This window comes from Lycorma delicatula, chromosome 2, assembly GCF_047948215.1.
Source record: "Lycorma delicatula isolate Av1 chromosome 2, ASM4794821v1, whole genome shotgun sequence".
Classification (NCBI taxonomy): domain Eukaryota; kingdom Metazoa; phylum Arthropoda; class Insecta; order Hemiptera; family Fulgoridae; genus Lycorma; species Lycorma delicatula.
Genome location: NC_134456.1, coordinates 71,061,125 through 71,086,437, shown reverse-complemented (window position 1 = coordinate 71,086,437; position 25,313 = coordinate 71,061,125). Strand labels below are relative to the sequence as shown.

General features: G+C 28.3%; 1 protein-coding gene across 1 annotated transcript in view; it reads left to right on the top strand.

The window, feature by feature from the left end:
* The window catches only part of LOC142319888 (synaptotagmin-12-like), a 59,734-nt gene that overhangs the window by 23,190 nt on the left and 11,231 nt on the right, over positions 1-25,313 (top strand). The window contains exons 3-6 of the mRNA XM_075357561.1: positions 15,243-15,470; positions 16,714-16,877; positions 22,668-22,809; positions 24,723-24,932. Coding sequence (XP_075213676.1) covers positions 15,243-15,470; positions 16,714-16,877; positions 22,668-22,809; positions 24,723-24,932 — 744 coding nt within the window. The remainder of the gene's footprint in view (positions 1-15,242; positions 15,471-16,713; positions 16,878-22,667; positions 22,810-24,722; positions 24,933-25,313) is intronic.

The following is a 25,313-nucleotide window of genomic DNA, read 5'->3' as shown; positions in this document are numbered from 1 at the left end:
TACCGTTGTGCTTTGGTGGTTGGGTTTCAATTTACCATATGTCTTAGGAATGGTCGGCCTGAATTTGTACAAGATTATACCTCATTTACATGACATATATATCATCCTCATATCATTGGGGTATGGGAGTTGCTTATTGTTCACTAGTTGAAAAGATTACAACGTACACATTAGGAATAAAAAAGCTAAAAATAGCTATCCCAGTCAACAATAGTTATTTTTATTAAAAAAAAAGAAAAGGAAATGGAAATATGATTGTGTTGAAAAGCTGAATAAGTAGTAATTAAAAGTAACCATTATTACGACGGAAAATAGAATCTTTTTTTTTTTATTTTATTTTTCTCGTCATAACTGCTAAGTTAACACTTGTAGAGAGGAAAATACTGTAGCCAACCACTAAATAACATAGACTACGTAGTTCCTGTTCCGGAGTACTGCTCACAAGGCTTAATTAACATAGCCTTGTTAAAAGTTAATGTACCTAGACCAAAGTGGGGGGCAAAATATTTAATCACATTTTTGTATAGAAACAGCTCATTATTCATGACGAAAATAGTTTAGCCTGGATACACACAAAGATTACTTTTTTGACTATTCTTCTCCTCCATTATCGTAATTTTAATTTTAAAACAAGTATCAAAGAGCAAAAGAAAAGTGGGTAGATTATTTTTCTAAAAAGCTCAATGCTTCTAAACAAAGAGATTTAACCCTATACTCGACACAGTTTAATAAACAATTATTTTAATTGAAATACGCGTAAATGAATATTTATTTGAATGGAAATAAATGAATTGGCATTATATTTGAATAAGACAAAAAAATTAGGCTGCAGACTTAAACAAAGTTCCTATAATGGGCCTGTGAGATGTCGTGAGCTACTGTTAAAATTTTTTTACTTCATAATGCAGTTAAATGAGCCAACAAATATTTTCTCCTGCCAATAAAATTAGTACAGTTAATCTCTTTAAAAAAAAAAACCAAAAATATTTCAATTCGACATTAAAAATTAATTACAATAAATCTACATTGCAAATTTTTCCCTTGTTTATCATAATTTATCTTTTACCTCCCACTTAATCTATTTTTTTGTTTATTTCTTTTTTTTTACGTAATTTTTAATTAAGATAACTAGTTGGTTTATCTTAATTAAAAGTATAACATAAAACAGAATATCAGAAAACTCTGTAAATCAGTCGTCAAAATCCGAGGTTCACATTAATATAGAATGTTAATTGTCAATATATGATTGATAATTTATTAATATAAATTTAAATGTTTATCATTTTGCTTTTACTTTTAATTAAAATTAAATGAACTATTAAATCAGATAAAATTTGAATCGTATAAAATATTCCAGTTTAATGTTATAAAATCATTACGTAAATATTTTGAATAAAAGCTGTAAATCAGTTATCAACAAACGTCTGTCAGGTAAATGGAAATGATACACATGCATCCTATTTAATCAGAAATTGTTTGATATTTTATTTTTAAAATTAATTTTTCAAAAATTTGTGGATTTTATAACTAATTAAATAAATATAATTTTTTATGTAAATTTTCATTACGTAAATTGTTAATCATTTTAACCAAGCCTACGAGGAATATTAGGGTAACTTGAATGTAGTTTAATTAGCGATAAATTTAAAATATGTTATACCAGTGGAAGAGAAATTTTGTTGTTAAACTTTGAGATGTTGGCAGTTTTATAGTCAAATTATTTTTTTTTTTTTTTAATTTTGTTCCTCCCTTGGGAAAACCCAAATTCAATCTAGTTAATCATTAATTTCGTTTTCTTTATCAAAATAAAACCAGATTATAAAATAAATATCTACTTATATATATATATATTTTTTTTAAATTTTATATGAAAAACCTAATCAGTAACTTTGCGTCATTATTACGAAGTGAAGTTGTTTGTTACTCATCAACGAGATGTTGATGGTGCTTACTAAGCTTCTCACAACGAGAAGGAATATTTAGACGAGATTTTGACTGGGTAATTACTACGTACTGCAATCAATACTAACTAATCGTGATTTAAATTTATACTTTTACGATTATGGAAGAATAATATTAGATTCAAATCTATCATTTACAAAAATTATCACATTTCGAAGTTTAATTAAATCTTTGCGATTGTGTATCTAATTTACACAAGCAGGTTTAGGTTTATATTATTAAAAAGAATATATTATTTGGTAAATTCAGCCCTTATTTTTTAATAAGTAAAAAAAAAATGGCGGAGCAACGAAAATTAATTAGGATAGACGTTCATTTTTACATATTCCATTCATGAACCAATCAACGGGCTCTACACTATAATAAAACACTAGTTTTATGGTGGGAGATAAAGAAAAATGTTGTTCTTTGTAAATATCTTTAAATAATGGTTTTACATAAAAATAATAATTAATTAAAAATAAAAATTAACTATATTTTTGTTTGAACTAGTGGAATACAAATGCTAAAAATAACAATTTTATAGTTATTTTTTTAAATCGTCTTAGAAAGAAATTTAAGTAGCTCCATGGAGCTACTTAAAGTGCACCAACAAGAGCATCATAGAGCGCCACTGTAAAATAGTATCTCAGCCTTTGATCCGGAAGGTCCCGGGTTCGAATCGAGATCTGGCATAGTGTTTTTCGTACGCTGTAAAATTTATATTCCTTATTTCCACGCAAGAGCTTATGTAGTAGTGAATTAATCGTAAAACACAATAATGGAAATAAAAAAAACGCAATAAACTAAGATGCCATTGTTACTCAATTCCGTAAATGTCATCTGTTTATTTGTTTTTTATTATTCAATACACCTATTTTAAATTAGCTTACTTTTCAACATTTTCAAGAAAAGATAACAAAATTATTAGTTTTATTCTTATAAAATAAAGATTTTACAAAAATTGATAAATTTTTATATAATTTGAGAATTTTTATATTTTCTGAAGAGAATTTATATTTTACAAATGTGAATAGAATGAAAATTATAGACCTTGATATTTTCCATTAAATTTTGATAACTTAAAAAATATCTTTGAGCATAAAATAGATAATTTGTAGGCTGTTGAAGAAAAAATAAATTACGCCATTTTAAAGTTTAAAAAATATATTAAAAGTCGTTTTTCTAACCAAAAATTTTTCCAAAAATTATTTAAAAAACAATATAAAATCAAACGAGTTTTTTATCTTTCTAAATTGAAGTTTTCATCTCTCCCGTATCAGATCAAAGCGTACATTGTAGTATACGAGGTCTGTAAATAAGTAATGAGACTGGTTCAGAAAAACTTTTTATTTACAATTCAATTATACATGGAGTTCCCTTGGGAAGCCACGCAAAGATTCAAACGGCTTCCCACCCTTCATAGCAGTGTTGGAATTCAGAAACTGGAATCCTTCAGATGGTCAGTTACATTTATTTTACGTTTTCTACTGTTCCAAATGGTGTCCTTTAAAATGTTTGTTTTTTTAAATCGGGAACAGGAAAAAGTCGCAGGAACTCAAGTCAGGTGAATAAGGTGGTCGAGGAAATACAGGAATGTTTTTCTTTGTCAAAACTCATTAATTGAAAGTGCAATGTGACAAGGTGCATTGTCGTAATGCATCATCCAGTTGTCTTTGATGGCTGGTCTCACGGGGGCAACTCTTTTCCGCAGTCTTTCAAGAATTTCTCGGTAATCATATTGATTTACTGTCTGTCCGTAGGCAAAAACTCCTTATGGACAATGCATTATCGAAGAAACAAATTAGCATGGTTTTGATTTGCTCATTTTTTTCTTTTTTGGTACGTGGTGACTTTGAAGTGTGCTACTCCTTGCTCTGACGTTATGTATCTGGGTCGTACTCAAATATCCAAGATTCATCACCAGTAATAACATTTTTTTAGAAAATCAAGATCAGTTTCAATTCGCCCTTGAAGATCGCGGCATACATCCACCCTATTGTTTTTCTGTTCAACAGTGAAGTTTTTTGGGACCAATTTTGCACAAACGTTTATCATGTCCAATTCGTTTGTCAAAATTTGATGGACTGTGGTACGGTTCAAATTCAATTGTTCTGCAATCATTCTGACATTTATTCACCGGTCGTACCGTATCAACTCTCTGATTCGCTCAACATTGTGGTCACTTTTTGACGTTAGCGGTCTTCCAGAGTGTGGATCGTCCGCAACTAATTTCCGACCATCTGAAAATGCTTTAAACCACCTAAAAACTTGAGGTCGTGATAGAGCGTCATCTCCGTACGCTCTTTTCAATTTTGAAAAAAATTTCAGTTTCATTCATACAGAGTTTAACACAAAACTTGATTGCACAAGGTTGCTCATAATTAGGTAAACTCATTTTTGTAACGCAAAACAAAAACTGGTTTCACAAAAATTTTGTTTACATCTCACGTAGCAACAATAGACTAATATAAATACCTAATATAAATCAGCTGTTCATGTAACCATATGTTTACTAGTAACATTAGAGTGATGCCGCTTTTGGCTGCCAAAAAACTAGTCTTATTACTTTATTTACAGACCTCGTACATTATATATTTTCTATTATTTATTAATTGCATAACCATTAATATTTATATTAAAACTTTGAATAAAAGTATATACCTATAATGAGTATTAGTGTAATTAATATTTATAACGATATACCTTTAATGAAAACAGTTTGTCGGATTTTCATTAAAATTGTGCATATATATACCTTGTTTTTACCTCCGGGATCACCGTTATATATTGCTTCAGATGATGAGATGAATGATTCGTAGCGTGTGAAAATGCCATGCCTGACCAGGATTCGAACCCGGAACCTCTGGATGAAAGGACGAGACGCTACTACTCGCGCCATGGAGGCTGACATATATATTAGTAATTATAAAATAATTTAAGCTCTAATAACTTCATGCAAAACAACTCTTTGATTATCATAAACTACAGTATTATTTTTCCCAAATATAAATTGCCCATTGAGCTGGTCTAGTGGTTAACTTGTCACTGGAAATCAGTTGTTTAACACCTGATTTTCAAAATCGTAGGTTCTGAGGTACAAATCATAATAAAAGTTAATTGATTTTATATGGCTTTGATTACTAGAAAGTTGATATCGATGTAGTTTGGTGGTTGGGGTTCAATTAACCACACGTCTCAGGAATAGTCAACCTGGGTTTGTACAAGTCTATACTTCATCTACATGTCACACATATCATCCTAATCTCATTGGGCCATACAGGAAGTTCTTTATTGTTAACTAATTGAACAAATTCCAACATACACATTAGAAAAAAATGTAAAAATAAATATAAATTTTCTCATCATTACAATATTCATATAAATAAACATCTGGAATAGTTTTTCAACTTTTTCAAATATTTTGCATTATGCAAAATATTATTATTTTGCATTATTTTTGTATTTTAAATACTTTTTTCTTAACATTAAAAAAGGGATTTAGATTTTTTGTTTTTAGTTTTCTTGTGTTCAAATATAGAATTATACAAAAATACATACACTTTAGAGGTTTTCCAAAGTTTCTTAAATTTTACATAACATGTTGAAAATAAAACTTACATAATATTCCAAACCTACCTAAATTTATACATTTATGAAAATTAATGAATGATTTATTAATTTTGTATTTTAGCGAAATTAAAATATAAAATACATTCTTGTATGTTATTATTAAATTTAAAGACTAACAGCATGCCATTTAATTACTTGTTTTGAAAGTATTTAATTTAACTTAATGTTCTTTGTTTATATAAAGATTAAAACAATTTTTTTTTCTGCTCCAAGTTTAACTTTCTTGTGGTTATTCCAAGAGGCAGCCAATAGAAACGATAGCAAATTAAAATTTCTAAATTAGAAAAATGTAAGTAAAAATACTGTTTGGAAAGAAATTATGAAAATATTTTCTCCAAAATACTGTTATTATTAAAATTACTTTTTTATTCTAATTAGGTTAGTGGAGATTCAAATGCTGTTAACAGAAATAAGAACAGTTATTATAAAGTAGAAACGTTTTTGGGTCGTTTAAATATACAACATTTCTAAATATTTTATTTCAATGATTTTATAATAAAGTAAAAATATATTTATCAAGATGCTTTATTATTATATAAATTAATTTTTTTTAATTATAATTATTTCCTACTATATTATCTGGATAACTCTTTTCTCCTACTCGCTCCAGTAAAGAGAATCTCTTACCTAAAAAATATTTGAAAGTAATTTTCAAACGCTTTAGTGTCCACAATCAATGTACAACATTAATTTTTTTCCATTTGAAAACCTAGAGGAAGGTAGTTAAACTTACCTACTGGAGCGAAAAATGCAATCAATGGCTAACACTGGAAAAACTTATCAAGGCATTCATAACAAAAAAAACATCAGTTAGAAATGTTATATCTTTTTTTAATAATGCAATTGTTATTCAAAAAAGAAATAAGTATCAAAGTATTAATTTGCATATTGAATCTAAATAAAAAATATTATATTTGCAATTATTGTTAATATTATTATAATATGAGCTTGAAATGTTTTTGCTTGGTCTACTATTGCTTATATATATATATATATATATATACATATACATTTACTAATGTAGTCATACACAAAAAATACACACTTAGTAGCATTTGAAAATAACACTACTTCCCTGAAAAGGAATAGTTGCTTAAATAAATTAGGAAGCCTGGAGATAATTACAAATTAGATTCATACAGGTTTACAGGTAATAGCAATAAAATTAATACCCTCACCATATACTTACTCAAAGGAATCTTGACATTGTTTATTTCAATTCATATAATTAGAATTTTTAGAATTGATGATTAACTCTATTATTAATTGCATTTTCCTTAAAGTCTATGTGATTAATAGAAATATGAATATATCTAGTGCATGGTCTGTTTGGCTTTGTAAGCCAAAACATATTGAAAATCATCTACCTTAGATGTATTCATGGTATCCTCTAATATACAGTGTTAGCATGGAGATCACTTTCCTCAATCTAATCTAGTTTTTAAAGCTCAGTTATTAGAATTATTTGAAGGAAAAAATTAGATGAGAAATGTTGCAATAAATTTAAGGAATAAGTTGTATCTTAACTCTGCATTTTGTTTACACTAAAATCTATTTTAAACAGCCACAAAAATAAAAACATTTTTAATACACAAAGAAATTTACTAAAACTGAACTCAAAATAATTATTTTTTTTAAACTGTAACTGACACAAAGAACGTATAATGTGATGCACATATATAGAATTATAAGATTGTCATTATCCTTACCAGTGTTGTGTATTAAATATAAATTGGGTCTGAAAGGTTTAAGATGAGATATGTCGGTTTTTAATGATTTTATTAACAGTGCTACATATTTTGTGCAGAAACTCCATCATTACCATCATTACCTACCCTACAAAAGACCACATCATCTTATTTTTTTCTTTTTCTGTTTAGCCTCCAGAAGCATTATCAGGTAATACTTAAGAGAATGAATGAGGATATGTATGAGTGTAAATGAAGTGTAGTCTTGTACAGTCTCCAGTGTACCATTTCTGAGGTGCAGTTAATTGAAGCCCGACCACCAAAGAACACTGGTATCCATGATCTAGTATTCAAATTTGTATAAAAGTAACTGCCTTTACTAGGATTTGAACCTTAGAACTCTCGACTTTGAAATTAGCTAATTTGCAGAGACTCGTTCATCACTAGACCAACCCGGTGGGTATGTAACATCACCTAACATGATACATTCCCACTTAAGAATTCCCACTGTCCCCTACCTACCCACCGGACATAAAAAGATTTTTTTAGCAATTTTCAGACTGGTATTTTATGTCTAAAATGTTTTTTCAACATCATGGTACCACCATGAAAAGCAGCTTCATCGATTGCAACAAGGTTTATTTAAATCAAATTAATATGTAAAATGTTATGCGCAAACAAACTTTAAAAATAATATACGGGTCGAACACTTAACCTTTTTTGAAGTTGGTTAAAATGAAAAATTGAGGGAGAATATTGTCTCGCTAGACACAATACAGCTTGAATTACTGCCATAAAATTTTATATTTTATAAAATTGTAATATTCTATAAAATGTTATAAATTGATGGTACAATTCCAGCACCATTTTTTATCTTATATACTGCATAACATATTTGTCCTGTAAGATCCATAAACAACTTCTTTTTGACTGTGAATCATCTGAGTTTGAATGTTTTTCCAAAAAATAAAGATATAAAATGCTATATATGTATAATTTTTACTTCCTTGTACAAAGTAAAGGAAGTATTGTGAACGTGAAAAATTTCAGTTTTTTGATTTCACCGGAAATATCCATTTTGACCATTCCTGAATCCATTTTGACTAGTTTCGGCGTAACATCTGTACATACGTACGTATGTATGTATCTCGCAAAACTCAAAAACAATTAGCTTTACGATGTTGAAATTTAGGATTTAGGACTTTTGTAACATCTAGTTGTACACCTCCCCTTTTGATTGCAATCGACTGAACAAAAAGTGTCCAAAAAGCCCAAAATTTGGATTTTGGATTTTTTCTTAACTGCAGTAATTAGCCCTCATTGAGAGCATTTCAACGATATATCACAAGTGGTACTTATTTTCATTGGTTCCAGATTTATAGCCAAATAAAATTTTAATTAATGAAATATTGGATCTTACAAGGGAACGCACATTGGTTCGAATCAGACGTCATCTCCTTTATTTTATTTTTAACTTTTTTTTAAATTTAAATATATTTATTTATAACTATTAACCTGCGATTGTAAAAAACTTTTACAGTAAACAAAAATTCAATAATAACAATAAAAAAAAGAAAAAATCATAAGTTATTAGTGAAATAAAATTTTATGCACTTTTAAAAATGTGCAGTATATGTAATTTAATAGGCATTATTAGATATGTGTATATGTAACAGATTTGGTGAAACATCTGATTATTTAATATTAATTGAAAATTATAATTTCAAATCTTTTTATTTTTGGATGTTCTAGTTTAATTTCTGTTTAATTTTATTTAATTATTCTGGAATTTCTGTTTAATTTTATCTACATTAAATTTAGGTACAGAGTGACTGAATAATTAAATAATTGACCCTCACAAAATTGATATTGTCAGACAATATTCTCCGTAAATCCGAGTTGATCAGTATTTTGTTTATTTTTTTTTTTGTTGCCAGTCATTTAATCGCTCTTTGGTTTGAAATAATTCTTCTGATTTTAATTTGTGTACATGTTCTCTAGTTTTCAAATTTTCTCTCTATATATTCACCATCCACTCTTAATCTTTTTATTTTTTAACACTTTATTTGGTTTTAACATTTTTTTCCTCTTTATGTTTATCATCTTTTCTTAATTTTCTTTATTCTTCCCTTTTTCTTAACATTTTCTTCCTCTTCATATTTATCTTCGTGTCATTTTTTTTAGATATATTTCTTCATGTTATCCTTCTTTTTCTGTATCATTGTTTCTCTTTCATTTTTGATTATTCACTAAATAATCCAATAATAAAGACTGAATATTTTATACCACAAGGTCAAAATTAACATTTGTAACCAGTATACAGGAGCTCACTAAACAGAATGGTTTAATTATTATTAATTTTTATTTATATGACACAACAGAAATCTGAAAATTTTGTTAATTGGCAACTGACAAAGATACAAATAATATTGATCTAGTATTACCAGTAATAAAGGGACTTTTACTCTATCCTAATATTTTATGTAAGATTGTTGAATTAATAATTGTATAAATATTTGATGTTAATAAAAACTAATATTTCAGCAATTGTGTATCTGTCCACTTTATTAAAGAACTGGAGGATCGTATCTCACTTTCAAATGAAATAAGTTTAAATGAAATGCAGCAGAAAATGTGTATATGTAATTTAATAGGCGTACAAGGAAGTTGTGTAGTGTCCACATCAGATTTTTTTTTATCTAGTAATGTTGAAGAAAATTTTTATTGTATCTTATGTTTGATTATTGTAATATCTTTTTAAAATTTATTTATGTTGTAACAATTCTAATACATTTATTTTGTTACGCAAAATAAAATAAAACAAAGAATTAAAAACTTAGGAAATTGTTTTTTAATATCAGATTTTTATCAAATGGTTTTTTATGTCACTTGGGTGATATGTCTCCCAATCAAAAAGTATCAGGTGAAATCTCTTTAGAAAATATGAATAAAGGTGAAATATACAGGAATTTGACATGTTACTTTTTTTTAGAACTGATATTTTTCAGTAAGTGTTGTTATTATTGTATTCTCAACTTTTCAACAGAACTATAATCCTCTAGTGATTTAAATAATGTTATGTTTGTACATATCAAATTACCATCAGCTGCATGTTAATTTACAATTATAGATTGGTTAAAACTGGTTTAAAAACACTGCTTTAAAGAAGTGTACATTTAACAATGACTGCTGAATCACATAAATTTACACTAAGATGAAAATTGATAAAATAACTTCTTTAAATTTTCTTTAAATTAAAAATCCTAATAGTTTCACGCATTTATGTTTATAGTCATCTTAACTTTGCTTAAAAAATATCAACTATCCCTAAAAAGGATAAATTCACTTTTGTCAAACTGGGCAACAGAAAAATTTCATGTTACCCATCATAATATATCAGCCTACAAGAAAGGACCTTATTTTGATTCAGCCTTTAGTTTCAAAAGTATCAAATTATCTGAAGAACTTTTATTTAACAGTTTATTTAAAATTAAATTAAAATATTTAATTTTTCAAAAGCAATATTAGTCAGTTGATTATTAATTAGATAAATCTGAAGTTTGTATTTTTCTTGTAATTTAAGATTTAGTTAAGTACAAAGTAAAATATTTAATAATTAAAGCCTTCAGGATTGTTATTTATTTTGCATTTTCTATCCTCTGATCAAAGTTTATGTACAGCTTCCCTTAATTCCTTCTGGCAATTTCTGGAACAATTCCTTTTTTACTTTTGGAGTAGCTCATCTACCATTCATGATGTGACCTTTGTATTTTATAATTGTATTATGATTGGGGTAACAATCATTTAATCAGTATTGAAGGTTGGAATTTTTACAGCTAAATTTTCAAATGATGTCAGTGCAAACTGAGAAAAGAAGCAAAAGGTTTAAACATGACCACATCAACTGGTGCCAATTGTGTTAATTACGATTTTACTATATATCTTATATGATTTGAGTTTTTTAATGAGAAAAATCAATTATATTTAAACTATTTTACAATTTGATAATTTGAATATAGGTTATTATAATGCATGGTCTTCTTAAATTCCTATGAGTTTGAATAGTGGAATGCTGAATACTATTCTAATTAACAGTTGTGGAATGCATACCATTTCTGCAGTGAAGTAAATTCTGTCTTTTATGAAGGGACTTAAATTTTCATTTAATTCATCTATACCTCATAGTTCTCTACTGTCACAGGACCACAGTAATATATTCTGTAAATCATATGACCAGATTCATGCGGTAATTGATCTCCTTTTCATTTTTCACTCAAGGCTAATGTTATTTTTGTCTTATTTTAAAAGTATTCAGACATAAAAGAAATATTTAATTTTTATATCAGTATTTCTATTTATAATGGTGCTAGAGTAATTCGACTGGAGGAGCTTCATGTTTAGCTCAAAAAAAAATCTTCTGGAGAAATAATTCCATGAACTGATTGAGTCATTTTTTAAATTAAGATAAAAGATAATAAATTTAAAAAAATAAGTTGAAGCATATTTCATCAAGTTAATCTACAAAAAAAAGTATTTTTTTTTACTTATAAATAAATATTTTATTCAGTTTTATACGGAATGTTATATACATCACATAAGGTTTTGTAAGTAATTAAAAAAAAATTGTTGTGAAAGAAGAAAGTATTTTTATTACCCACTCTATAGATAAAGTCCTTTAAAAGATACACAGATTAAAATCCCTATTATAAAAAATTATCCATATGTACTGTTACCACACCTATGCCTAATTTAATATCGGTGGGCGAACACGATAGCAACGATGTGGGCTGACACACAGTATACGGACGCGCTGATACAAGCATCACTCCCACCGCGCAGTTCTCCTACCATAGCGGCGCTGTAGCCCCACCACTATCAGGCTCCAATAAAATAGCGTGCACGAAAGTGAATTTTAAATTCATCGTCGACTACCACCTGAAGAAGACTAAGAAGAAGAAGAAGAAGGTGGAAGAAGACAGAAGAAGTTCCCTGGTCGGCTCAACGTGGGACCTCACCGGCCCGCCGAGGGAACCGCTGGACGCGGACGCTGCCTTCCCGCTCCAGTTCGCCGGGCTTCAAAAACCCTGGCCGGCGGACTCAGCAGCACTAGCCGGCCCAGCGTGGGATCGCTCGGGGAGAACCGCCTCGGACGCGCTGGCGAAGGACGACCGACGCCGACCCGACACTGCGGGGCTCTGGAGGCCACCACTGCCACGCTGTAGTGGGGACCCAACTGCCGCTGAGGGAAAGCCCGGTCTGACTTCAATGGACGAGCCGCAACTCCCCGACTTCGCCGCAGACTAGCTTCCGGACCCAACAGCTCTTCTCAGAGCTAACACAAGAAACGACCTTTTCAGGGCCACCACAAGGTTACGAATTACGAGCCGTCGAAGGCATTCTACGACAACAGCCCTTCTCAGGGTTACTATTAGGTTAGTAATTACAGCGAGCTGTCGAAGCCAATCGACAACAAAAACGGCCCGTTTCAGAGCTACCATAAGGTTAGTAAGTGCCACGTGCCGTTGAAGCCATTCGGCGACAGTACATATATTACAAAAGAGGGAATCATTAAATAAATTAAAAAATTGAGCATATACTATTTATACATATTAAATAAATTTACAGAAAATATTATAAATTTTTAAATAATATCATTTAAAATTAATGAACAGGCTAATATTGTTTTTGTGAAATAAATATCTAATGATTATATTTTAAATTATTGTTAATGGAAAGATTTTTTAAAAGGGTTGGTCATTCATTAAAAATGGCAATGTAAGTGAAGATTCTTTTTTAAACACAAATGTGTTGAGCAATGTTATGTGTACATATTTCTGTTGTCTGGTGCAGTAGAGGTGTATGTTGTAACTGGAAAAAAAAAAAATTTTTTTTGTAAATTCATATATATATATAATTCAAGGAGAATTTAAAATATCTTCTTTAATTTACTAAATATCAATCTATGTAATAGATATTTACTTTACAAGTGCCAATTGATGATTAAAATTGTCAACAAATGATCTGAAATAAATCTTTATTCTTCAAAATTAAATAATATTGTTTCATTCAAAATGAAACCTTAATTTGCCATCAGAATTAATTTCATTCTTCATAAGAATTAACATATCTACTAAGACATCCAAAAGTTCTAGTTCATAGGCAACAGAAATACTACTATAATCACTATGTGAATTCTATCCACACAGTTAATATATATGTTAATAGTCTAAGATATATATATATATCTCAGTTAATATATGTCTACCTGAGAAGCCAATGTCTACTACTGGTCAATTGGTGTGTGGGGAGAATGCTGACCTTTACATCTGTTCCTCTTGTGATCAATTTCCAGAAAGGATCTTTCTCATTTTCACATGTTAATTTCATCCTTTTTAAAATACTTTCATAGCTTTTTTGAGATAATAATAAAAAAATGTCAATATAAAAACATGTTGGTTCTATAGGCTTTTAATATTGGATAGTAAACAATTTAACTTATAAATGATTTTTTGAGCTTCTACCATAAAATTTTCTAACTTTTTTCATTAATTATCTTTGACTATAGACACATCTTACAATCTCCAAAAGACAGTACTAATAAATGGTCCGAGATTTTCATCAAGATCATTAATAAATAACATAAAAACTAAGTTTCAAGACATGATATACATCAAATTCCACACCTTTAAGAAAGAACTTCAATTTTAAATAGGTGATCTTAACACAAAATGAAATTTCACCAACTTTTCAGTTGGTTAAGAGGTATGACTTAGCTGTTAGCATTTCTTTAGGTGTAACAACAATAACTCATTGTTTCATTAGTAAAATATATTAAAATATCTTAATACACTTTGAAAATGTTTAAATAAATATTTAAATTTACTAAAATTAAATTATTTAATAATTTATTTTGTTTAGATATTTTCCAATATTGAAATGATTTTTGTTTTTGTTTAAAATTATGTTACAGTATATTTTTCCCATTCAATTTGTTTTATTTTTAATTAAATTCAAATTCCTTAAATTACTCTTCAAGTTCAATTGTTATTACATATTATTCTCAGAATTAGATTATCAATAAATTTTGTTGAAAAATGATATTTATATACTGGAAATTTAACAAAGTTATTGTACATCAAATCTAAAAAAGTGTGCTTTGCAACACTTTTGGTAGATGGTGATTGTGCATAGACTCTCTTTCTTTGTGTGTTCAGTGGACTAATCCTTTTTTTGCCTGTATGAGGTTTTATAATTCTTCTACATACTATTGTCTGAACTCACCTTTTACTCACAATAAATGAATAGCGCACAATGTAAATTACTTTTAATAGAGTCATAATGCAATAAAACAGATAACAGAAAAATGGACTGCACCTTTATTTCCTCAAGATTTTTCATAAAGATATATATATAAAAAATTAAAATCATCATTGACTATATTTATTATGTTTTGTGTCTAAGCTCTTTTATAGTGCACATTAATATGTCTTCAACTTATATAATATACAAAAATATTTACATTAAAAATGAAGTGAAAACCATGGTGTTTTCACAATCAAGTAAGAAAGATATACAAATATTATACACAATAATAAAATCAAAATTAAACAGTTTTAATGATATTAAGAACAAAATAAAAATGCTGTAAAGAAATAAAAATCACAACTTCAACAATATGGAATTTACTAACAACACAACTGGTACAAAACAAAATTAAATGAATAGATAAAATACTAGTAATTGATCCTGTATTAAACAGAACAAAATAACTAGTTCATAAATCATTGCTCCTTATGTATAAAATTTTTATTCTGTTGTTAATCTTTGTATTTGTTTAGTTTCTTTGAAGTGATTTGGAAAAGTTGATTCTGTTTTTGTGCACTCCAAAAAAGTAGTTCATCCAGTAAAATGTCAAATAGTAAGAAAGGTATTTAAAGAACATTTAATGTAAAATAATATTACTTTTGTTTGATAACATAGGTTCCATCTGATTCAGACATCCAACTAGATGCAACTGGTAGTTTTAGACATTTTGATTCAGTTGATAAGGATTTTCCACCTCAGCCTCTTCGGCCAGCACCTGTAGGGCCTATTCAATCAACAACATCATTATCAATGTCAGAAGGTACAACAGCAGTAGCACCAACAACAATAACGGTATCTAGTAACACAACAAGTATTCCTCAACAATCTCCAGCAGTAACTCAGGTGAATAATATAATGTTTCTTTAACACAGATGAAATTCTAATGTTTCTTTATTACTGTAATGTACGTATGACTAATTTAAAATAGAAATTCAAAGTAATGGAAATTGATTGTCAATGGCAGCAAAGAGTCACTTCAGCCATTACAATATTAAGCAGCCAGAAATCATAAAAGGAATCCTCAAGTAGATCCATAGGTAATCCCCTAGCAGATAACAAGAATGTATGGGCTGTTATGTCCCAGCATTCTCAGCATGAAGAATTTAATAAGATGACAATATACCAGCAAAACTGATGAGAAAGAAGGAATCAAGAATTAAGGAAAAGAGGTGAGATTAAAAAGGATAATCTACCTACCAGGATAGATCGGAGCAGTTAATCATCTTCCCAGTACAAAGGAATACGAATAAGGGGTTTCCAAACAAAAATCTATAATATGTCCTTTCCTACATCTAAATTTAAAATGCTCTTTAGCCAAGTAATAACATAATACAAAAAAAGATGCCGATGAAGAGGTCTCAAAAGTCCTCACATATTTAATAAAGATAACTTTGTTGTTCAACCTTGACACTAGATAACAATACTGGTTGAACATAACATTTTATGAATTTTAAAGAAACAAAATTACAAAATGACAGGACCTTAATGAATTTATTGACATTGTTTCTTCTCAAGCATAAAATGTGAATGTAAGAAGCTTTCCACCACTTATACACAGATTGAAACTTAATCACATTACACATATTTAGTCACGTTGTTTTGCAATAGCTACACTAAATAGTGTAATTAGTGATTTCACATCTAAAATATTCAAAATTATTTTTAATAAACATTAATTTTCCTATGATTCTGTTGGTCAGGTTGTAACTTACTACTGAAAAATTATTTCAAGTTTAACACCATGTTTCAAATTTTTGAAATTCATAATCTACTCTGAATCTAAAAAAGAATTCTTCCAAGATTTTAAGAATATCATGTGGATAACTACAACAATTTAAAATGTGTTTTTTTTTCGAAACTGCATAATGAGTAAGTGGGCTACTCAGTTGAGGTTACTGATTACAATTTGTATCATCAAAATTAGGCATATTCCTATTTTAATCTACTGATACTTCTCTATTCTAATAAAATTAAAAAACTAATATAATCTTTTATTAAATCATGTGTGTATATATATATATATATATATGAAGGAAAATAGTAATTCAATTCGCACATATAATTTTTTGTTAATGTTCATGTACAGGAAGTAACCAGCATTGCAGTAGAGGAAGATGTACCGACCCCAACAGGTGTTCTTCAGAGGGCTGTGTCTTGTGATTCTGTGTGTTCTGATACATCTGTTGGAGTTCAAGATCTGCAAGAACCAAATGTAACTGGTTATCTTTGTGTTGGTCTCCAATATGACAGGTATAACATAACAATATGACAGGTGTTACAAACCCAAACATAAATTTATGTTTTACTGTAATTGAGTACCTTATGTGAAAATAAAAAAAAAACCATTTATTCTGTGTCTCCTAAAAACTTTTAAGAGATTATTTCAATTTCTTCAACAAAATCCTCAGTCTGATTTGATCAGTAATTAAATCTGTTAATTTAACAGATTTAATTTAATCTGTCAATTAACATTTTAATAATTTGTTAATTTCTGGATAAATTAAAAGCAGTGGGTTTTAAATTATAAATCCTATTTTTTTTTACCATTGAATATATAGTAATTGATAGATTAGTGATTAATTGAATTTTCAGTTAGTCACAAATATTGAATTAAAGAACAATTTTTATAATAATATTTTTTTTTTTTATCTCATGTTAAAAAAATATTGAATTATCTTAGATTCACCATGGAAATAAGTGAAGAGGGCCTTCATGACTACTACAGGGTGAATATTTATTTGTTTTTTATTTTTCAGCTGCTGATCATTTGAACAAAGCAAAATTATTAAATGGAAAATGGTGCCTTTTTAAGATTATTCATGGAAGAATTATACTGATTACATTTAAAGGAGTATGCAAATTTTGAATAAACTATAAATGATATAATAATTTTGGCAATAAACTATAAATGTTTTTATGGATAACAAGCACTAATTTACTGAATGATTGTTTCAATTCTTCAATAAACTTTAACTTTTTAAACCCAGTGCCAAGATACGAATTAGTAAGTTATAGGTTATCTAATTTAACTCAAACTTCAAAATGTTTAAATCTAAAGAAGAATTGAAACATTATTTTTAAATTTTTGAATATTGTTTTTTGCCAGATTTATTTACTTTTAAATGTTTATTTTTTTGTAATAGTTTAAATGTAATAGTTTTGTTTAAAAATTCCTCTAGATTCAGCCATAAATATAACATATTATGTGAAAAGTATGACTGTTAAGCATAAAAAAATCATGCTTTCTTGCTATGTATCCAAAATTCACATATCAGTTTTATATGCATTCAGAGTAATTTTATCCCTGAATGAGATTAAAAAATGATAGTACAACCTATTATTTAATTACATACTTACCTTAACTAACCTTTTTAAAGATCAACCCAATTGTAATAATAATATTGTTTCTCAAAATTCTACTGAAGAGTTTGAGAAATCATCTTAAACATTTAATCAGCTGTCAAAGGCCATTTGAAGAAAATTTTCATTGATCTGAAAGCAATGCACAATTTGAAATGTAAATGACTTGCATTTTTAAATTTTGTCATGCCGTTACTAAGCCACTTTGCCTGTATATATTGTTACTAGATTCCAATAAAAGTTTATATATTTATACATTGTGTCCATTGTAAGAAAATTTTCTGCATTAAAATTCATCATCATTGTAGCTGATATCAAAAGTGATTATGACTTTATACTAGAACAAATTTGAATGTTACGAAATTTAATGGTTTTGCTATTTCTTTCATATTTATATTCCTTATAAAATATAAGATATTTCTTTCATGTATTTCAACAAAAACTTTACAGAACACTATTCAATAAACTCATTTTAATTAATCAGCTGATTTCAGCCATCTGAACATTGCGATTTTAATGTTTTTGAAATTGGTTTAGATCACTTGATAAACCAATTAAATTTATATAAATTTACCGCGATTTTCATGTTTTTTGAAATTGGTTTAGATCACTTGATAAACCAATTAAATTTATATAAATTTACCATAACCTGAAAAGTAGTTGCTGTGTATATTGTGAACTGTGATGCTTTGTAAATGCAGTATTAAATCTATGTTCAAGTCCTAGTGAAGTCAGTTATTTTTACACGGATTTGAATACTAGATTGTGGATACCGTTGTTCTTTAGTGGTTGGGTTTCGATTAACCACACATCCCAGGAATGGTCGAACTGAGACTGTACAAGACTACACTTCATTTACACTCATACATATCATCCTCATTCATCTTCTGAAGCATTATCTGAAAGGAAATTTACCAGAGGCTAAACAGGAAAAAAGAAAGTACTTAATCTATATAAATAAAAATGTAAATGTTCGTTTGTTCAAAATCTTAAATCTTTGAAAGTTCTTCAGAGATTGCTTTGAAATTTTGACACAATGTTGCATTAGAATACATGCGTGTTTTATATACTTACTATTTATATACCTTTCTTTTCTTTTTCCTGTTTAGCCTCCGGTAACTACCGTTCAGATAATACTTCAGAGGATGATATGTATGAGTGTAAATGAAACGTAGTCTTGTACATTCTCAGTTCGACCATTCCTGAGATGTGTGGTTAATTGAAACCCAACCACCAAAGAACACCGGTATCCACGATCTAGTATTCAAATCCGTGTAAAAATAGTTGGCTTTACTAGGACTCAAATGCTGGAACTCTCGACTTCCAAATCAGCTGATTTGGGAAGACGCGTTCACCACTAGACCAACCCGATGGGTTACTATTTATATACCTAAGATGTCAAACATGTGATAGGTAAAAACTTCTTTTTTTTTTTAATAAACAGTGCTATCTGTTGGACATAAAAGCAACAAACACTATACTAAATATTTTATTATTCCATTTCAATGTTTCCAATATGTATGTTAAACTAAAAAACTTAAAAACTACTGAACCGATTTACATGCCGGGAGAGAGGGAAAGGTTAAATTTTGTGAAGTTCTATAATGTTCATTTTGTTAATGTTTTATCAAACTTTCAATTGTGTTCATTTAATCTGTATATATACTCAAATCTAGCAATAGCAAAGTATTGCCGGATCTGCTAGTTAGTAACATAATTTGTGATAAACTGAAACAAGTTGCAGAAGGCGCTATTTTGTAATGGTTGAATATTAGTGAGATTGAAGAAATCACTAATGATGTATTTTCCAACCATTGCCCAAAGAAAATGAAGAAAAGCGAAATAAAATTTTAGATGAAATTAAGATAATTTAGATAAAACTAACTTTTTATTTTGTGAATTTAATATAATTCTTTAACACAACGGACATATAATTTTTTTAAACATTCAGTTACTTTGATGAAAGAGTGTAACCTAGCTGAAATGTTAAAATACAACCCTAAATAAATAAATAGATTAAATACGAGGTTCATTCAATAATTAAACAAACCTTTTAGTGAAGGAAACTCTTAAAGCAGGCATTTGAAACTTTTCTAATTGTTAGTTGGCAAACTTGCGAAGAGTGTTAGTTGTTCCAATATATAATATTAACGTAAACATAACCTGTAAAGTCAGAGTTACGATGGCTTGGCCACGCAAAGAAATTAATTTTGAAGAACAGTGATCTGTGATCCGATTTTTACTTTCGGAAAGTGTCCAACCGTGTCAGAAATATTTTCTCGGATGAACAAACAATACGACAGTAGCAGCATGAGCCGTGCGAGTTTTCTCGCGTGGGCGGAAAAGTTTAATAGTTCCACACAATCGTGATCGACGAGCACCGCTCCGAGCGTCCGGTAACAATGTCGACCTCGGTGTTAAGTTGAACAAATTTCTGACAAATGTCAAGTAAGTGTTGGCATGACTCTATCCACCATTTAAAACGAACTAAACTATCGTAAGACTTGTTCAAGGTGTATTCCCAGGGAGCTTACCTTTCATCACAAAGCCGAGAGATTTCACATTATCACCCAATTCAAAAATTGTTTCAATAACGAAGGCGATTCATTTTTAGGTAGGATTTTAACCTGTGATGAAACTTTGATACATCATTTTAAGCCGGAGCCCAAGCGTCAAAGCATGTAGTAGAAACACCCAGAATCGACTTTCCGTAACAAATTCAAAACGCAACCATCGGCTGGTAAGATCATGTTAAAATCTTTTGGAGTGTCCATGGCCCGATTTTCTGTGATTATTTGAGGAGCAACGCACTATCAACAACCTATACTACTCAGCCACAATTGTGAACAAAGTCAAGCCCGCGTTGAAGAGGAAATGTCCGAGATGGCAGAGGAAAGGCGCTTCTTCTTCAAGACAACGCTTGACCTCGTACGGCACAACTGACGTCGGGAACTACTGGCAAAGTGAGTTGGGAGCTCCTACCTCATCTTCCTTACAGTTTGGTCCTATGAAAGAAGCTTTGCATGGCATCAAGTTTAACAATAGCAAAGAGGTAAAGAAGGAAGTACAAATCTGTCTTTGACATCAAGGTGAAGAATTCTCCGCTGAAGGATAAGAAGACTCGATGGGACAAATGCAGAGAAATTGGTAGGAGTTACATGGAAAAGAAACAAAAAAATTATATTTATTTAATTAACCATTTTTGCTGTACAGCTATTTGTCTGTTTAATTATTGAATGGCCCTCGTATATTGTTTAACAAAGAAGGCATAAAAGATAGATGATTTAAAACTTAAGGTAAATTTTAAATTTGAAAACTATTAATTTTTCTGGTTTTTTTTTTCAGATTTACTGAAAATTATTAAATATATCGGCATTATGTAATACTCAAATTGACCCATACCAGTTGGTGGAGTTATCTATCTATTAGTGACATTTAGGCATTTGTAAATTATGTTCTGTTGTTAAATGAATAATGATCTTGCAGGTATTCATTCATCCATAGAAATTCCCATAATAAAAGAATCAATGAAGGTTTGAGTGAATTAAAGGATTCCTTCACTTTAGTGAAAATTCAGAAGTGAATAATAACTTTTTAAAATTCAGTTTGTATTCAATCAGCTAATAAATAATTACACATCTACTTCAACAGAGGAAAGTCTCAGTATCGATGAAGGATATATGTACTACTAAAGCTAAGCATCATTTAAAGATGTACAAGCCAGACATGCAGTTACCATTTCAATACTTTTTTATTACTTGGTTTATTAGTCATGGTCTATAATTTTGTAATTTGTTCATGTAAATAAAACATTGTCATGATAATGATAATGAAACTCCAAAAAAAAGAGTACAGCCCTCTAAGCTGAAGAAGTTCCTGCAAAAAGGAAATTTCAATATTAATTTCCAAACATTTATAATGTACTTTTTAATTTTGGCTATTAAATTCAGTTTCATCAGTGTTTGCATTTACAGTTTTTAAGTTTGACTTTCCTTTGATGAAATATTGTTGTGTAATGTAAGTGTTTAATATGTACAATCTTACAATGTAAATTAATTTTTAATTTTTTTTTTAACTTGCAGGACACTTTATATATATATATATACACACACACATACATGTGTAGTGCATGCATGTGTGTACATTTGTTGTTAATTCTACATTAAAAACAAAATAGATTCTTTCAAAAATGTTTTAAAATATTATTTAAAATAAATAAATTAAATAGTATTTAATGCAAAAAAATTATATTATTACACAAATAATATAAAAAGTGTCTTATCTAAACTTATAAATAGTAGTTTCATGTATTAAATCAATTATAACCAGATCCATGATGATTACTTTTAGGATCATTTAAAAAAATTACCTAAAGGAAAAATATATCTGAATACAAGTATCTAGGATTTATTTTAAGTAATCAGTAGAAGTTCTGCATAAACAGGATGTAATTTAAAGGAAATAAAACTTCACAAAGGTTAGGCTTAAGTGTAACACAATAAGCTTAAAGTTTTTTTTTCTTTTCTTCCAATTCTGAATGAATAGAGATTTAATTATTTTTTAATTAACAATTAAGTTAGTTTGTAACAAATTATTTATTTTATTCTTTTGTGTAACAGTTTATGAACATCCTACATGCAGAGATATATAGCTTATAATTGCTTTTACTATATGTTTTAGTGATACTGCAGATTTGACTATATCAGTGTTAGAAGCTAAAGATTTAATATGCAGTGACATAAGGCATCCAGCAGGACAACCTCCTGATACATATGTTAGAGTATATTTACAGCCTGATAAAACAACTAATATGCAAACAAGGGTAATCCATTCTATTTTATTTATTATTTTTTTTAAGTTTGTAAAAATTAATATGGTAGTTCTTTCTGATATTTTTAATTTAAAAAATGCTTAATTTAAGATAATACAATTTAAATAAAAAGTATGCTATTGGGTAATGTTTAGTTATTAGAATAAAATCATGTTTCTCAGACTTAAAAATAAAATCTTAATTAAAATAGAATGTGTGCTATTAACAAAAATTTTAAATTGAGAATATATTTAAATCTTTAGCATACATTTGGCTGTAGATAAATAAAAAGAACATTAACATAATGAAATCAGATATGAAAATATTGAATATAATGTTTATTTAATTAAAAGAATAAGTTACCAATATAAATTTTTAAGTTGTAAATATTTAAGAACTGCTTAGACAAATAAAACTTAGAAAAAATAAATTTAAAAACTGATAAAATTTTAATTTTAATCACAATTAGTAGATAAACAGGAATGATCAACAGTCAGATATGAAATACCTCATCACAATAGATTAGTTGATTGTTACAACTAGGAAATTTGAAGTCTGAGTTGAAACTGTTTAGTTTTGTTTCTCCCCAAATAAAAACCTCTAAGAATACCATTGCTGCTAGTTATTATTATTACTCATCAAGGCTAAGTTGTGCCTTAGGCAACACCCATAAATTTTTAAACTAAAAGACACTGAAATCTTGGAGCGCAAATAGGTATCATTGGAGGATTTTCATCTAGAGGAATGTACAAAGTGTTTATCTGACACCGCTCATTGTTTATTAGCTTTTAAATAAATATAGCCTTTTCAACATATATATATTTATGATTTAAAAAATATTATTTCTATTCAGATTTCATTTTATTGACCAATCATTGGAAATATTAATCTTTTTGGTGTAGGCTGTCAAAAACATATTGACAGGACTGTGATACCGTGCATTCAGCTGATTGCATATGTACTTCAGGAGATATGTATGTGTTCAAACACGTCTACCTCCTCCGTTTTTCTTCCTACAGTTGCAAATAATATTACAAAACAGATTTTCAAACAGATATGTCGCTAAAGTAAAAACTAAAAAAATTAAATACAGTTAAATTACACTAAAACAACTAAACCCAGTTATTTAATGCATTTTTAGTTACATAACAAGAGAGATACTGTTCATTTCTTTGTAGTAATCTATTACTTCAGCAGCGTGTTTTTCCTATTATTACAAATAATACATAAATATAAGGTATGCTCATTTTAATTATACATGGTAACAAGAAAAAGTAATTTTTGATAAGACATGCAATTTCATTTTAAAAAAGAGTGAAACAAAATTTAACTTGATTAACTAATATTGTAAATGTTAATAAAACAAAAATTTGCAATATAAATAAAAATTTTATTAAAATAAAAATTTGTTCAATATTTATCAAAATGAAGACTATTTATCAAATATTTAATTGTCAATATTCAGGAAGTACAATTTCTCTCTTATAATTGGTACATGATTCACTATTTGCCTGTGTATATACAAAACAAGGAATAAATAATTTATTATTACTTATTTTATAATAGCAATAATAAAGTAGTATTGATATAAATATTTAGGATAGCTCTAAACTTTTTCTATGCACATATATAATAAAAAAATATTTTATATGATTTCTGAGAAATATAGAAAGCTATTGGTTTCTTGTTATGGTATATATAATTCCATACTGTACTGATCATTGGTTAGACATACCATTTATTAATAAAATTACTAGAATATCCTATATTTAACTGTTAATAAATAAATAATATAAAAAATAGTAAATAAAATGTATATTATAATGTATACATATCATTAAAAAGTACATTAATTTATAACATTTCATTGCATGTAAATTTGATTTTTATATGAACTAACTGGTAATATTTAATTTTTTATTTAGGTTTATAAGAAGAGTAACTGCCCAAGTTTTAAAGAAAAGTTTCTGGTCGGTGTTGAAAGTACAGAATGGATGAAAAGAACTATTAGTTTTCATGTTTATACTACAGACAGAACATCTAGCACACTACTAGGTGAGGTGGAATTGAAGCTAGCTGATGTATCACCACGTCAACCAGTAACAACATGGTTAACACTAACTGATACAGGACAGGTATTACATACATACATGTATATTACAAATACATTCATAATACGGCATAAGATAGAATTATGTATTACACCTCTTCTGTAAAACACTGAAAGAATACTATAAGTTTTTTTTTAATATTGAACTGTTAAAGCAATCATTTATATTATCTTAATATTTTGAAAATCAAATGTGTAGTTGCTCTAAGTTTTAAATAGTAATGTTTGTGGTTTTCTAGGAAAACAGACAAGAAATTAATTGCATTAAATAAAAAGCATCAGTATTTATCATAATCATGATTTATTGTTTATAAGGAAACGTATAATAATGAACAAATAAATTTGGAAAATAAGCAATCGTTTGAATTTGCTGATAAATGAAGCAATTGTTTTTTTTACTATAATG